The sequence below is a fragment of the Hypanus sabinus genome, chromosome 8, assembly GCF_030144855.1.
Source record: "Hypanus sabinus isolate sHypSab1 chromosome 8, sHypSab1.hap1, whole genome shotgun sequence".
NCBI lineage: Eukaryota > Metazoa > Chordata > Chondrichthyes > Myliobatiformes > Dasyatidae > Hypanus > Hypanus sabinus.
The window spans coordinates 23265257-23281904 of NC_082713.1; the positions used below are offsets into that span (position 1 = coordinate 23265257).

General features: G+C 41.5%; 1 protein-coding gene across 1 annotated transcript in view; it reads left to right on the forward strand.

The window, feature by feature from the left end:
- Nucleotides 1–16648, forward strand: part of eda (ectodysplasin A) — a 250529-nt gene that overhangs the window by 195452 nt on the left and 38429 nt on the right. Inside the window, exons 5-6 of the mRNA XM_059976828.1 lie at nt 3541–3575; nt 15515–15566. Of these exons, the coding sequence (XP_059832811.1) occupies nt 3541–3575; nt 15515–15566 (87 nt within the window). The remainder of the gene's footprint in view (nt 1–3540; nt 3576–15514; nt 15567–16648) is intronic.

Genomic DNA, 16648 nt, shown 5'->3' on the forward strand with positions numbered 1-16648 from the left:
TTCCTTCCACATTTTCTGAGTGTTGCTCAAGATTTCCAGCATCTGCATATTCTGTTGTGTTTTTCCAAAACTGATGAAAGGTCATGACATGGAACGGTATCTCCATCTCTCCACAGTGCTATGTCACATTCAAGCATTTCAGATTTCCAACATACTCAGTAATTTGCTTTTAACTTGTAGACCTTGGGACTTTTTTGACAGATCTTTCTAAGTGTTTCTTTTATTGAACACTTCAATCCTTCAACTCTTAATGTCATTAGAGATTTTGATTGACTTTCCACCTCGCACTGTTTCCCTTCCACTTTTCTGCCTGACCCCAATTCTACCTGTCTAATTTCCCCATTGTTGTCAAATGCTCTTCCTCTCTTCAGCTCTGGGCCCCAGCCTGGTCCTCTGTCCAATCACACTGAACCAATCTTCTCTATTCAATTCTGTCTGCAGCCCACCCCTAACCTGCAGCCAGCAACCAACTCCCCTTCCTCTGCAATGGTGGCAGACCTGGTCTAAAGCTTCACTGTTAGGGCACCTGTACAAAGCAGACATTGCTGTACTACATCTGGAGCAAAAAACATCTGCTTGGCCTTCCGTTGTTTCTCTCCAGTTCAGAAGCCAGCTGAAATTCCTAGCAAAACCACTTCCTTAAAAAAGGTCCTTAATTATTGTTACCAATTCATTAATTAATGAGGATTAATGAGCAAAAACCATTTAGGATCTAAAAGTGTCTCAACTGAGAAAACAGATATACTACTTTAATGAAGCCACAACAAATGAAGATAAATTTGGTAACTCATTTGGCAGCCTTTTTTCATTTGTAGTTGGGAGGGCTGTTTCTATTTTTCACTCCTGAACATGTTCATTCATGCCTATTAAAATATTACGAGATGAGCATCATGGAATGTGCAGCTGCCTCCTCAGTCCCCAGTGACCCAGGTTCAGTCCTGTCCTCCCCATGCTGTCTCTGTGGACTTTGCAACTTTTCCTTGTGACAGCATGGGTTTCTCCCAGGTGTTCTGCTTTCATCTGCATCCCAAAGACATCAGGTGGGTTGGTTGTTTGGTCACTGTAAATTCCACCAAACCTCTTGGTATAATTGTTACAGTAAAGTCTGAGGAAAGTTGTTGAGTATGGATTACAGGGAAAATCTGATGGGAATGTCTACAGGGAATGTCTTTCTAGGTCATAAACATGCAGGTGATCTTATGTCAGTTCATATTTGGAAATTATTGGACTGATCTCCACATGAGAGTCTGGAAGAGTGACTGATACATTTACAGAACCTCCAAGCAACCCTTTAACTCCGGTGTTAATGTAACTGGGAGCATCTTATCAGTAGAACGACTAGGCATCGGCAACTTGATTTGGTCAACATCAGACTGAGAGAATAATAAATCTAATGCACTTCCCAGCAAATAAACTTTATGCTCCACAAACAAACTTTATTGTTTAAAACGAAAAACATTCTCAGCTATGGAAACAACTGTTTGGGGCAGTGGTGTGAAGAAATCTTTTAAGACACCCAACAAATGGTCACTGAAAATAAATCCTTCTTTTAAAATTCATGTAGTGTAGGGATTACTGAGAAGGTTAGTTGTTATCACTTATGCCTCATTGCCCTTAAGAGGGTGATGTGAGCCAGCACATGGATATGTTGTGGTTCTTCTAATGAAGTTATTCTTACAACAGTGTTTGGTAGGGAATTTCAAGGTTTAGACTAAATGACAATGAAGGGACAGTGGTCTATTTTGTAGTAAGGAAGGGCTTCTATTAAATGGGATATTTGTCATTGGTGATGCTTCAGATGTGGAAATTAGGTTACCATTGTCTCCCTTTTAATACTCCCGGGCTGTTCAATGGTCAAAGTATATTTATTATCAAACTACGTACATGTCACCATATACTACCCTGATTTTTCTTTTCTTGCATGCGTTCACATTAGAGCAAAGAAATACAACAGAATCAATGAAATACTATGCACAAATAAAGACTTGACAAGCAGCTTATGTGCAAAAGTTGGCCAACTGTGCAAATACAAAAGAAACAACAATAAATCAATCAGTCAATCGTAGCTTTGTTCAAGTTTAATTGTCATTCAACCATACACATGAATACAGCCAAATAAATCTGTGTTCTATCAGGGCCAAGGTACAAAACACAGTACCAACAGTCACACACATCACATACCGTTATGATAGCTAAGAAAAAAAAGGAAAATTGTCCAAGAAAAGCATTTGCATCATTTGTTGGACCATGCACTGCCTTTCTCCCTGGTGCCTTTCTCCCTGGTTGTAGCTGCCAGCAGCACTGTGTGCAAGAAATGTAGCTCCAATGCCATCATGCAAATCACCACTGGGACAGACCATATAACCATATAACAATTACAGCATGGAAACAGGCCATCTCGCCCCTTCTAGTCCGTGCCAAACGCTTATTCTCACCTAGTCCCACTGACCTGCACTCAGCCCATAACCCTCCATCCCTTCCCTGTCCATATACCTATCCAATTTTACTTTAAATGACAATATTGAACCTGCCTCTACCACTTCTACTGGAAGCTCATTCCACACAGCTACCACTCTCTGAGTAAAGAAGTTGCCCCTTGTGTTATCTCTGAACTTTTGCCCCCTAACCCTCAACTCATGTCCTCTTGCTTAAATCTCCCCTACTCTCAAAGGAAAAAGCCTATCCACGTCAACTCTATCTATCCCACTCATAATTTTAAATACCTGTATCGAGTCCCCCCTCAACTTACTACGCTCCAAAGAATAAAGACCTAACTTGTTCAACCTTTCTCTGTAACTTAGGTGCTGAAACCCAGGTAACATTCTTGTAAATCTCCTCTGTACTCTCTCTATTTTGTTGACATCTTTCCTATAATTCGGTAACCAGAACCTGCAGCACTTGATGTTCTCAATGTCCAACAGTGCCTTGCGATTGCGCTAAGGACAACCAATTACACCTTTGTTTGGACCCAAAGAGGCCGAGTGTGCCACTGTTGATGGATATATAGATAAATAACAGTGAGAACATAAGTTATAGGGTCCTTAAAAGTGAGTCCATAGGTTGTGCTCAGTGATTTGTTCAGTGTTGAGGTCCAGTGTCTTATGGTATAGAAAGACATCACATTGAGAACACAGAGGAAAACTCCTGCATCCATCATTGTCTTGAAAGGAAGTTAATACAAGAAACTCATCTTGAATAAGTTATTTTTACAAACCTCTCCCAAAGGCTCAGTATCCTATCATCTCGTGAGAGCCCATATCGATATTCCTGCTCAGTCTGGATTAAACGTTGCAACATTATTAATAGCATCATCTAACTTAATTTGCATATTCCAAGTCCTGCCCCAATATCCAGAAAGGCAGAACACCAGCTAAGCCTCCTGAATTTAAACAGCTTGATGGACAGGGCTGAAATCTGCTTTTGGAAATAATATGCATACATAACCAGGTTGGAAACAAAGTATGGCAATATTGACATGGAATGATTCAGAAAAGGAAACGGAAGTAATTTTATGTATTACCATATGACTCTATTTTTCAGGTACTTTGGACAAAGCTTCAGACAGTCGAACAGCAGTAAGTATACTTAGCACATTTCTCGTGTGAATTCTATTGGGTTGTTGGGGATGTGGTAATCATTGACAAATGACAAAACTTATAGATACCCTTCAGCTAATCATGATGCTCACCTTCGTGGAGGAGTACTCACAGTGATTTTAACACAGCAACAAATGAGGGATTGTTTAAGACCAGTGTGGCCAATACTGTGCAGTCTGTTATGATACAGCAGCAATCGATATAGAATTGAGACAGGTTTTTCTATAAACAAATAAAACATTTATTAAACACTGCTCAATAAAAAACAAAAAGTAAACAAGCGACTAACTTAACCGGAAGTTAATGGCTCTATGGCAACTCGAACGGTTCTTAAAGCGATACATGCGAACACAGTTCTTAAATGTAGTAATTGCAAAAGTCTAAATGATTTACACAGTCAATTAGGAGAGACTTTCCTGAAGTAACGAATTCCACAACAGCATGGCTTTATTGCTGATCCCAGCCGAAATATGTCTTGCATGAAGGATTTACGACAAAGGAAATTAAAAACGGCTTAAAGGCACTTACCTTCTCCTTGGCGAAATGCTGCGTCCAGCTCTTTCTGCTTTCACAATGCAGAAGCTATCTCGGATGCAGGTTACCACCTTCTGAATGAGGATTCAATAAAGTCGACCCTGTATTACTGATGACAACACCAACTTTACTCAATCCTTTGGGTTTCCATACTTCCATAAATCTTCACTCTCCCACTGGACTGCAAAGGTAGGAATCAAAACTGGCAGCGTTGTGGCGAAAACTGCTGGCAATAACTTTTGAGACTTAAGACAGAAAGTAAAATTCCACTTTAAAACAAAACTGCGTCATGAGACGAATACGCAGCATAACGAAGTCACTGACGAATTAAGCAACAAACTGACCAGTGTCACAGCTAGGCTTTCCCCCTTTATACTTGTTGAAACAGGCCATCACATGACCTCTCACTGGCTCGAAAATTACATGTGACTTCACACTGGCGGGAAATTACATCACCCCACCATCACAAGACCATTACATCACGCTCACCAGGTACTCAATTACATCATGGTCATAAGACAGTCACAAGATACCCACAGGGTATGTAACAAGGCAAACTGCAGTGACATTACCTTTCGCTGCTGATTCCACCATCTGTGGTCTCTTGTGTCTCTGGATGCTGCTTTCATCCTCAAAATAGAGGGGCACCCTTTTAGAATGGAGATGAGAAGGAATTTCTTTAACCGGAGAGTGGTGAACCTGTGGAGGCCAACTCATTGAGTATATTTAAGGCAGAGATTGGTTAGCCAGAACATGAAGGGATAAAGGGAGAAAGCAGGAAATGAGGGCTGAGAAGAAAAATGAGGAAAGGTTAGAGCAGATTCAATGGGCCAAATGGCCTACTTTGGCTCATATACCTTACATTCTTATGGCCTAATTGGTATGGTTTATTTTCATGCCGTAAATTATATGAAAGTATGAGAAAGGCTCAACTGAAGCAAAATGTTTCTGAAGTTTAAAAAATACAAAATAAGAAAACTGGAGTAAAGCATCAGTTATTGCATGGATAGTTGAACTCTAAGGGGAAAAGGTTGGACAGATGATATTAGAATTCTTATATCTATTTGGCTGAATAGTTGACTTTGGAGTTTTAAACTTAGTATATTTTAGCGGATGATTTTGAGTTTATCCTCTGGAGTATTAAATTCTAAGCTGTTATTTTCACTTTGGGTACCCACTATGGCTTTGCATGAGTTTGCCTTTTGTGCTCCAACAACATAACAAGGAACTCATGGACTTCTTTAACATTAAGTAGATTTGATTGCTATTCTTCTAGCTTCCTCAGCCAGATTTGATTCATTTCGATGAACTCCTGGTAAGCTGCTTAATCGTTCTCTATAAACTTCAGGTCATAGAGAGATACAGTGTAAAAACAGGCCCTTCCACCTACTGTATCAATGTCAACTGTCATGCCTCTCTATAACTACTCCCTCTTGGCTTCATTGTTCCAGCTCCCTCTATGCCCTGCTCATTCAAGTACCTCTTCAGATACCTTTTAAATTTTGCTATTGTTCCTTCTTCCACCACCTCCTCTGGCAGCTCATTTTTGGAACCAACTGTACTTTGAGTTAAAAGCTTAACCTTCAGCTCCCCTTTTAGTCTCCACCCTCTCGCTTTAGACCTGTGCCCTCTAGTTTTAGACAACCCTACCCTGGGAAATAGGTGGCTAGTTGGAGACACATCTCTATCAAAGGGGGTGAAAGTCACTCCTTCCCTCTGCTAGCCTGCAGGTCACCCTTGGGCAGCACCTGCTCCCCCGATCAGGGTCAGATGAAGCCATGGGAGCAGGTGGTGGATGGTCGTACAAGCAGCTGATGAACATCACTAGTCCTGGTTATGTGACCACTGGCGCCAGTCAGACAATCTCCGAAGACTGTTGATAACGGTGGGGGTCACCTGTCATGTAAAGGCACTGCCCAGAAGAAAGCAATGGCAAACCACTTCTGTAGAAGAATTGCCAAGAACAATCATGGTCACAAGACTATGATCGCCCACGTTATACAGCATGGAACATAATGATGATGATGATCTTGGGAAAAAGGATCTGGCTACCCCATCTATGCCACTCATAATTTTATACACCTTTATTTTGAAATCTCTCTGCCTTTTTTGCTCTCTGGTCCATCCAATCTTTTCTAATAACTCAAGCCATCCAATCCAGTCAAAATCCTGTGCATCTTCCTTGCACCCTTCAAGCACGTCCTCCCTAGAGTATGGAAACTGGAACTGTGCACAGTGCTCCAAGTCTAGCTGACCAATCTCTTGTCCAACTGTAACATGATGTCCCAATTCTTGTACTTGGTGTCTTGGCTGATGAAGGCAAGAATGCCACAAGACTTCTTTGTCATCCTTTTGCCACTTTCTGGGAAATATGAACTTGTACCGCTTTCTCTCTTCAATAACACTTCCCAGAAGGTTTCAGCCACCCATTGTGTGTGCCCTGCCTGGGTTTAATTTCTCATCTAAAACTCTACATCGTTCAACATCCTTTCATTAAGTTGTGACCACTCAACAAACTGACTGTCCTATGTTTGCTCCCAACCTAACAATGCCTCCATTTTAAGCTTCTTGTCCTTGTTTTAAAATCCTTCTATTGTCTCATTCTTCCATGCTCAATCCTAAGTTAACTACACTTAGACTCCTACAGCATGAAAAAAGTCCCACTGACTCATGCTGACTAGAGCATCCTCCCTGCTAGTTCCAGTTGCTCACATCCAGGCCTGTAACCCTCCAGCTACCTATCTAGGTGCCACAAATGTTGCAATTGTATGCCCCCACATGACTCATTCCAGGTACTCATTATGCCTTGTGTAAAGACGTTACCTCTCAGATCTTTTTTAAAATCTCTCCCCTCTTATATCAGTGTCCTCCAGTAGTGGACTGCCCAACACTGGGGATAAGTCAATGACTCTCCAACTTATCTATATTCTTCACAATTTTATAAACTTCCAAGAGGTCACCCTTAATTCTCCCATGTCCCAATCTTAACCTCATACAATTCTCAGATTTAATATCTTCACCACTGATGGCTGTGTTTTCAGCTTGTAAAGTCTAGAATATCCCAAAAAACTTGTCAGTCTTTTTTTTATGTTTCTTCCTCAATGAAACTGCTGCTAAAAGCCAATGTCCTACCAATGTTCAACTGCCTAAATATTTGATGATGCTCAATGAAGATGTTAAGTGTTTTATTCTGTAAGTTTTGGTATTGTCCAGGTGATCCAAGGGCAAGCTGAGTGGAGAAAGAATCCACCGTAAACCTATTGTGGTGATAGGCAAATTACAGCAGGTCCAGGTGCTCGCTTAAGCAGGAATTGATTCCGGCCTTGACAGCCTCTCACAGCATTTCATCACAGTGGATGTGAGTGCAACCGGATGATAGTCATTGAGGCAGCTCACTCTGCCCTTCCTCAGTATTGGTATGATCGTTGTCCTTTTGAAGCAGGTGAGGACCTCCGACTACATCCACGAGAGACTGAGGATGTCCTTGAACACTTGCTTCGGTTGGTTAGCACAGGTTTTCAGTGCCCTGCCAGGTTTAATTCCTGTTGCTGTCTGTAAGAAGTTTGTACATTCTCGCCATGACCGTGTGCTTTTCCTTTGTTAGTGGGTTAATTCTTTTGCAGCATATCAAAGCAGTGAATAAAACACTTAACATCTTCATTGAGCATCATCAAATATTTATTCACTGCTTTGATATGCTGCAAAAGTGTTGTTTTTTAGTTTAGAGTTGGAAAGTGGTAGCAGGCCCTTCCAGCCCAACTACACCCAAGTGAAGAATTAACCAACCGAAGCAAGTGTTCAAGGACATCCTCAGTCTCTCGTGGATGTAGTCAGAGGTCCTCACCTGCTTCAAAAGGACAACGATCGTACCAATACTGAGGAAGGGCAGAGTGAGCTGCCTCAATGACTATCATCCGGTTGCACTCACATCCACTGTGATGAAATGCTGTGAGAGGCTGTCAAGGCCGGAATCAATTCCTGCCTAAGCGAGCACCTGGACCTGCTGTAATTTGCCTATCACCACAATAGGTTTACGGTGGATTCTTTCTCCACTCAGCTTGCCCTTGGATCACCTGGACAATACGGCTCAGTGTTCAACACAATCATGCCCCCAGTTCTAGTCAACGGGATCCAAAGCCTGGGCCTCTGTATCTCCCTCTGCAACTGGATCTTTGACTGCTTTATATAGCAAATAGCACCTCCTCCTCACTGACAGTAAACATTGGCACACTTCTAGGATGCCTGTTTAGCCCAGCGCTCTGCTCTGTCCACATCCAGGAGCGTGTGGCTAAGCAAGCTCAAACACCATCTACGAATTTGCTGGTGACACAACTATTGTTGGCAGAGTTTCAGACGGTGATGAGGAGGTGTACAGGAGCGAGATAGATCAGCTGGTTGAGTGGTGTTACAACAACAACCTTGCTCTCAGCACCATTAAGACCAAGGAATTGACCATGGCCTTCAGAAAGGGGAAGTCGAGGGAACACACATCAGTTCTCACTGAGGGTTCAGCAGTGGGAAGGGTGAGCAGTTGCAAGTTCCTGGATGTCAGTATCTCTGAAGATCTATCCTGGGCTTAACATATTGATGCAATTACAAAGAAGGCACGACAACAGATCAATTTCATTAGGAGTCTGAGGTGACTTAGTATGCCACCAAAGACTTCAGCAAATTTCTACAGATATACCATGAAGAGCATTCTAACTGGTGGCATCACCACTGTACAGGATCAGAAAAAGATGCAGTAAGTTGTAAACTCAACCTGCTCCATCTTGGATATTAGCCTCCCCAATACCAGAGTCATCTTCAAAAGCCCCAGTGCCTCAAAAAGGGCGCCCATCACCAGGACACACCCTCTTCTCATTGCTGCTGTCCAGGAGGAAGAACAGAAGCCTGAAGACACACACTCAATATTTCAAGAACAGCTTCTTCCCCTCCACTATCAGATTTCTGAATGGACAATGAACCCATGTATACTACCTCACCATATTGTTTTTCTTTTATTTCCCTCTATTTTTGTAATACTTATTTAATTTAATTGTTTATATATATTTCTAATTGTAAGTTATGATTTTATTATTATGTATTGCAATGTACTACTGCTGCAAAACAACAAATTTCGCAACATATTCTGGTGATATTAAACCTGATTCTACTTATGACTCATTGGTACTACAGTAGTGTTAATGCTAACCACTACACTACCATGCCACTGGAAATGGTTTCTGCTGTTGTTGCTCTGTCTTTTAGGAACTTTTAGGATTCAAACAGCCAAAGCTAATTTCATGTGGGAACAGAGAGATGAAAAGATGTGTCAATCCTCTCTTCTTATACACTGTAGATTATTTTATCACAGTACTTTTCTTTCTGTGCCATTAAAGCCCTGTCAGAATACACCCAGTGGCCACCTCCTGTACTTAATAAAGTGTGCGTGGTCTTCTGCTGGTTCAAGGTCAGAGATGCCTTTCTGCCCACCACTGTTGAAACGTGCTGTTTGGCTTAATGCCGCCTTCTGCTCAGCTTCAACCACTCTGTCCATGCTCCTCTGACCTCTCTTATTAACAAGGCATTTTTACACCATGCTATTACAGCTCAGGGCATCAAAGTTCAGACTTCAATTCGGACATTTTCTGTAAGGAGTTTGTACGTCTTCCCTGTGGAAGTATGGGTTTTCTTTAGATGCTCTGGTTTCCCCCCACAGTCCAAAGCTGTACTAGTTGGAAGGTTAATTAGTCATTGTAAACTTCCTGTGATTAGGCTGGGGTTAAATAAGTGGGTTTCTGGGCAGTGCAGGTTGTTAGGCCAGAAGGGCCTATTCCATGCTGTATCTCTAAATAAAATAGATAAATGACACTTACTGAACTTGTTTTGGTTTTTCACACCATTCGCCATAAACTCTCGACACTGTTGTGTGCAAAAGTCCCAGCAAATTAGCAGTTTCTGAGGTATTCAACCTACCCTGTCTGTCACCAACAATCATTCATCCGCTGTCAAAGTCACTTACATCATATTTCTTCCCCATTTCTGATGTGTGGTCTGAACAACAACTCGGCTTTTATACATTGAGATTCTGCCACGTGATTGGCTGATTAGGTATTTCCACTGACAAGCAGGTGTACCTCATAAAGTGGCCACTGAGTGTTTACTTGTTAATATCTGAAATGGTGCCATGTCACCAGCTCTAGTTGACATTGAACAGATGGTCCAGTTGCTCAACTCACTGGGGGCTAGCATGGTCTGTCATGGCGGTGTCACCTGTGTGTCTTGTGACCCACTGTTAATCATCTCAGGTGGACAGGTGCTAAAATTATGCCAGCTGAGGCCTGGTTAGAGGTCACTGGGTGCTTGTGCCAGATGATGTGTAAAGATAAAGTATGCCAAGCTAATTGCAATTTTGTCCTCTGCTATGCTCTGAGTATCAACTTGCACTGCTGTAGCCAAATTCTTCCAGGTGAATGAGAAATCCGGCTTATTATCACAGAGTTATAATCTGTTGTATTGTGGCGGAGGTACGGTGCAAGGCATTAAAAACTTACTATAAATTACAATAAAACTAAGTAAATAAATAGTGTGAAAGTTTTTTTTTTAAGTAGTGTTCTTAGATTCATGGGCCATTCAGAAACCTGATGGCAAAAGAGAAGTTGTTTCTAAAACATTTTGTGTGGGTCTTCAGGCTCTGGTACCTCCTTAGTGATGGTGATAATGAAAAGGTGGCATGTCACAAATGTTGAGGGTTCTTAATGATGGATGCTCCCTTCTTTAAGCATCGCCTTTTGTAGATGTCCCTGACGGTGAGGAGACTTGTGACTGTGACAGAGCTGGCTGAGTTACAGCCCTCTGTGGCAGGGTTCAATCCTGTGAAATGGAACTTACATACCAGATGGAGATGCAGCCGGACAGAATGCTCTCCACAGTACATCTATAGAAATTTGTTAGAGTCTGTGGTGACATATCAAATCTCCTTAAGCTCCTACTGGAATGCATCATTATATGTTGGGCCCAGGATAGATCCTGTGAGATTTTGACTCCCAGGAACATGAAGCTGGTGGCCCATTTCACCACTGACCCAGCAAAGAGAGTGTCTGATGTAACCAATTCTCCATTACCACAGCCAAACATATATTCTTTAAATGTAAGACTATATGGTGAATGCAGCAACATGATTAATTCATCATCGTTACGTGTGCTGAGTTACAATGAATAGCTTGTGCTTACATGCCATCCAGACAGATAATTCCAGATGTGAGTGCATCTCGACAGTGGGAAGGAAAACCAAATGCAGAGTAGGTAGACAAAATGAGAGAGCCGTGGTTCGATAGTTTGGCAGACTGGGATTTCATCCTTCAGCATGCAGGAGGCCCATTCAACTGTCTGATAACAGCAGGATCGAAGTTTTCTGAGTTGGGTGGTATGTGCTCAGTTGCTGGGTTATTACAACTCCCACAGCCCTCATCAAAAGCTCTGTTTCACATTGGAATTTACTTAAAAGTCATTATGTTACCTTTTGTAACTCCAAAACTTATGGCATAGGAGCAGAATTGGGCCATTCAGCCCATTAACTAATGAAAGAAAAAGTTGAAACTTGTGTACATTTAGTTTCTTTTTACAAACATTTGTACTTCAGTGAGGTGCATGCTTATGATGTGGTGGCATTCACTTACTTCTTTGTATAATCCATAATGAATTATGTAAACAACAAAGAATGCTTAACCAAACAATATATTTGCAATATTACTCAAGTAGTACAGATATGTTAACTATACAACTTATAATTTATGGTTATCTATAAACTTGAACTCAATATAGAATGCATCTCAACTATATAGACAATGAGATTTACAGGGAAATATTGTTTCCTGCTAGGCATTGCTGCCTGCCACACCTCCAATAGTTTTCTTCGGTCAGCTGCGGGGTCATCAGTCTGGAAGCACCATTCATTGATGTTTCACTCCCTTAGCCCTGGTACATCTCCTGGTGGTGGAACAGCAGCAGTGACATCTTTCTTCACTTCCTGCAGCTTCCAATGGAGTTAATTGGTCCCCAAATTTCTGTCCTTCCTTCTCAGCCACAGCTGAAAGCTGCCCTTTACTGCCGCTTCAGCCAACTCTCTGGCAGCCCTCCGGAGCCTCGCTCCAGTTACTGACATATCACAGAGTAACCTTGTCGTTGATGTGCCGACGAAGCCCTGGCATCCTACCTCCACGGGGTAGATAATGGTCCGCCAGCCAAAAATGTGCCTGTGTAACTGAGTGGAATTAGTGGAAGAGCATGCAGGTTGCTTAGAAGTTTAACTGCTCCAACCAGACCAGCCAAAATGAGCTTTGTTGACATTGTAAAAGTATTTAGAATGGAAAATATTGTTGATGGCAGAGCACTTCAGGGAAAAAAAAATCCAGTGATGGAAGAAACAAAAAAAATCCACTGAGCAACAGTTCTGTGGGTGAAATTGTCTTGGAAATGAGAGGCCAGAGGAGAATGGCCAGACAACAGTAACTCAAGTAACCATGTGTTACAACAGTGGTGTGCAGAAGAGCATCTGTGAATGCTCAACATGTCGAGCCTTGAATTGGATCGGCTACAGCAGCAAAAGACCACAAGCGTAAACTCACTGGCTGCTTCAGGATTACCTGGTAAAATGGCCATTGAGTATATGTTTAAACAAATCGAACACACTCTTCCTCAAGGCATTCTGTGAAATGAAAATCATGTTATTATTGGCCACTGAACAGCAAGAATCACAAAACAAAAAGCATCAGCCTCTGCAAAGGGATAATTATGTTACAGAGGAATAATACTCTTCCTGAAACAGTAGCCAGCTGATTGAACTCTTGTTGAAGTGTCAAGTCCAATCTATGTTAACAGGCAGCCCTTGGGCAGGTTGTCTCACATAATTATATTACTGAATATGAAAGGTATATGTTGGAAGACAATATTAATACAATTCAGATGATCTGGTGGTTAAACGTAGCACTAGACATTGTGAGTTAATGCAGACAAGAAAGGTGCTTTGCTGGATACCTAACATTTCCTGCCAGAAGACAAGCTTGGCCAGGAGTATTGCAGGCTATGAAGAGGGTTTTGGAGATTTGGCGATGTGATGTGAAAATCTCTTAATGCTTATGTTAGATTCCATAATGACAGCCAGTGCGATTGGCAAGCTCCTGTCTGTCGATCATATTCCATGAGAGATGAGGACAGAAGTTTGAAGATTCTGCTGGTAGCCACAGAGTTAAGCTTGAAGGGAATTACTTATTCTATGTCTAGATGTCCAAATTGATCAGGTCTTTCCCACCTCTGCTCTTCTCATGATAAGACCTGAAAATGTAAGGGAAATCTGAGTTAGTGGGTCTATCTTATAGATGCATAGTGTTGTAGAGGGTTGGAGTGACTAGGAGGAGGCACTGAAAAGCCTTGTTTTCCGGTGAGAGCGACGCACACCCTAAAGACTAGACAAGTGTGATAATGCTATGATAGCAGTAGGTTGTCTCACTGGCCACAGAGATGGACATACTGCTTCCAAGAAAAAGAAGCAACAGTAATCCAAAGTATTCTCTTTTCATTGAAATTAGAATTGGTGTATTATTGTCACATGTGCCAAGATATAGTGAAAAGTTTGTCTTGAGTGTTGTTCATATAGATCAAAGTCATATGACAGGTAGAAAGAGGTAAGGCAATAATAATGCAGATAGAAAGGTGTAGAAGCTGCAGAGGAAGTGCTGTGCAGGTAAATGGTAAAGTGCAGGATCATAACAAGTAGATTGTGATGCCAAGCGTCCATCTTCCCAAGCAAGAGGTACATTCAAGAGTCTGATAACAGCGGGACAGAAGTTGTCCCTGAGCCTAGTGGTAGGTGCTTTCAGATTTGTGTATCTTCTGCCCGATAGGAGAGGGTATAAGAGAGAACATCGGGGGTGGGAGAGGCCTTTCATTATGCTGGATGCTTTCTTTATTCAAGCAGTGAGAAACATAGATGGAATAGGCAGTGACATAGCAGGGGTTCCCTGCTGTTTAAAGTATTGACTCCCTCTAGTGTCCTGTGGAGTTTGAAATAATGAAGAGGTGCAAAGATGAGGGTATTACATGTGTGGCAGGATCTTGTAATCTCTTACAATAGGGGTTCCCAACCTGGTGTTCATGGACCCCTTAGTTAATGGTAAGGCTCCATGGCATAAAAATGGTTGGGAAACCCTCTCTTACAAGAACAGAGATGCTGACTGGGCCAGAAGACTTCCTTTTGTATCTTTACGAGAGCCTAAGCCTTAAGTGGGTTAGTTGCTGATCCCTATCTGCTTCACCGTGCAATTAGATCAATATCTGTACATTATTGCCTGGCTTCAGTTTCATAACAATAATATCATTCAATTGCCCTTGCTGATTTTGGCAAACAACAGATAGAAAAGGTGAAGTTGATGGAATTGGGACAGCATTAATGTTATTCCACTTAGAGTTATGTGATATTGCATCAGATTGATTCAGGTTTCTTCCTCTTGTATAATGTGTTAAAATATAAATAGTTAAGTTAAAGTCTGTCCTGAGCCTTTGCGGCTCGTCAGGCCAGTGCTTATGCCAGATTCCGTGGTGTGAAGCAACTGAGAGTAGGAGACTACCCCCCCATCCCTCCCCCCCACCCCCCGATAGGACGCCAGTCTATCGCGAGGTTAACCCCCAGCATTTTGCTGGTACCCATTTTCAGCTGGGTGGACTGGAGCAATGCCTTGCTCAATTTTACAACACGCTGCCTTGGCTGGGACTTGAACTCGTGACCTTCAGATCACTAGTCCAACACCTTAACCACGCGCCACAAAATATAAATAATGCCTTAATTTTACAAAGAGAGAAACTGCAAATGAAGCAGAAGATGGAAACATGAAAATTCAATGCTCAAATGTGCAGTGTCTCATTAACACCTAAAAGGAAAGATTAGCATCATATGTTGCCAGAGAGGAATTAAATGAACAGAAAACAGACAGAAATTAAGTGGATAAGAAAATGGATTTGTGTGAAGTCAGTTTCATTTCCTGAGAAGGGAAGTTAGCCTTCCTATTTACAGTGTTTGTTCAACCATTTATCATTATTATAAGTCTTTCTGGTTTTGAGTTGCTGTGTTTGAGATGACAGGATTTTTGTTTTTTTTTCTTTTTTTTGTAATTTATTTTTTATTAAAGTTCCATAAGATGTATTTCAGATACTATACATATATATCATATAGTCATATTTACCACAAATCTCCAAGTAATATTTATCTGAGGTATACACTTATAGAAAAGAAAGGAAAGAAAGAACAACCAAAAGGAGAAAGCTATGTACAAGTAGGGAGTAATCCTTTTTTTTTACAACATATTCGTTGATTTGTGAGAACATAATATTGTAATTATTACTTGCAGATGGAAGTTGTCCACCTCCAGGGTCATGACTCAGTGATTCAAGTTAAACAAGGTAAGATTTAAATTCATGAATTATAGTATTAATAACATTGGAAGTCAGTGAGCTGATAAAGTAACATGTAAAAGCAACTCATGATCTTTCTGTATTCTGTCATTACGCAGTGTAATGCAGAGAAAATCAGATAGTTAGAATCGTAGAAAAGTACAGCACAGAAACACACCCTTTCGGCACATCTTGTTCATGCAATACCATTATTGAATAATGTTTTGCCACGATACCATCTCATCTTGTTACCCCTAAATAGTGTTTATGATATCCCCTTACATTTCTCTCTGTGTCTTATGTTGGGCCACATACTGAAGTGCATCTGGTACTTTACCCTGAGTGTATTATATAATAGTTAATTCAAGCAACACACACAAAATGCCAGTGGAACGCAGCAGGCCAGGCGGCATCTATAGGAAGAAGCACTGTCGATGTTTCGGGGCGAGACCCTGACTCCTGGCGAAGGGTCTCGCCCCGAAACGTCACAGTGCTTCTCCCTATAGATGCTGCCTGGCCTGCTGCATTCCACCCGCATTTTGTGTGTGTTGTTTGAATTTCCAGCATCTGCAGATTTCTTCATATAGTAGTTGATTGGTAGGTTTTATCAGGAGTATTAGCATAGACATCCTAAATGAAGACAAAATCCAGAAATAGTTAAATCATTAAACAGTGTTCTCTTCAATATATAAATTGCTTCTTTATGAAGCAATTTCAATGATAGCTCAGTTTTACATAACAAATTTAACATGGACAACAACGTAAGGTTCTTAGTGGAGAAATTATCATAAAAATTGATAAGATATTTGGAAGGATGACCAAAAGTATATTCAGAGGAAGAGTTTATAATAGTGGTCTTTAAAGCAGAGAGAGGAGGTGATGCACCATCAATAACTCACACTGAGACGTAGGCGAGATATCGGCTTTTATTGACTGGAAGAAGGAACCAGGAGTGAGTGTCTATCATACAAGGTCTTGGAGACTGAGGCCGAGCTTCAGGCCGCAGGTCTCCTTTATACAGGGGCCTGTGAGAGGAGCCACAGGAGCAGTCAGCAGGGGCATGTCCCGACAGGCACATAGTTCACCACATT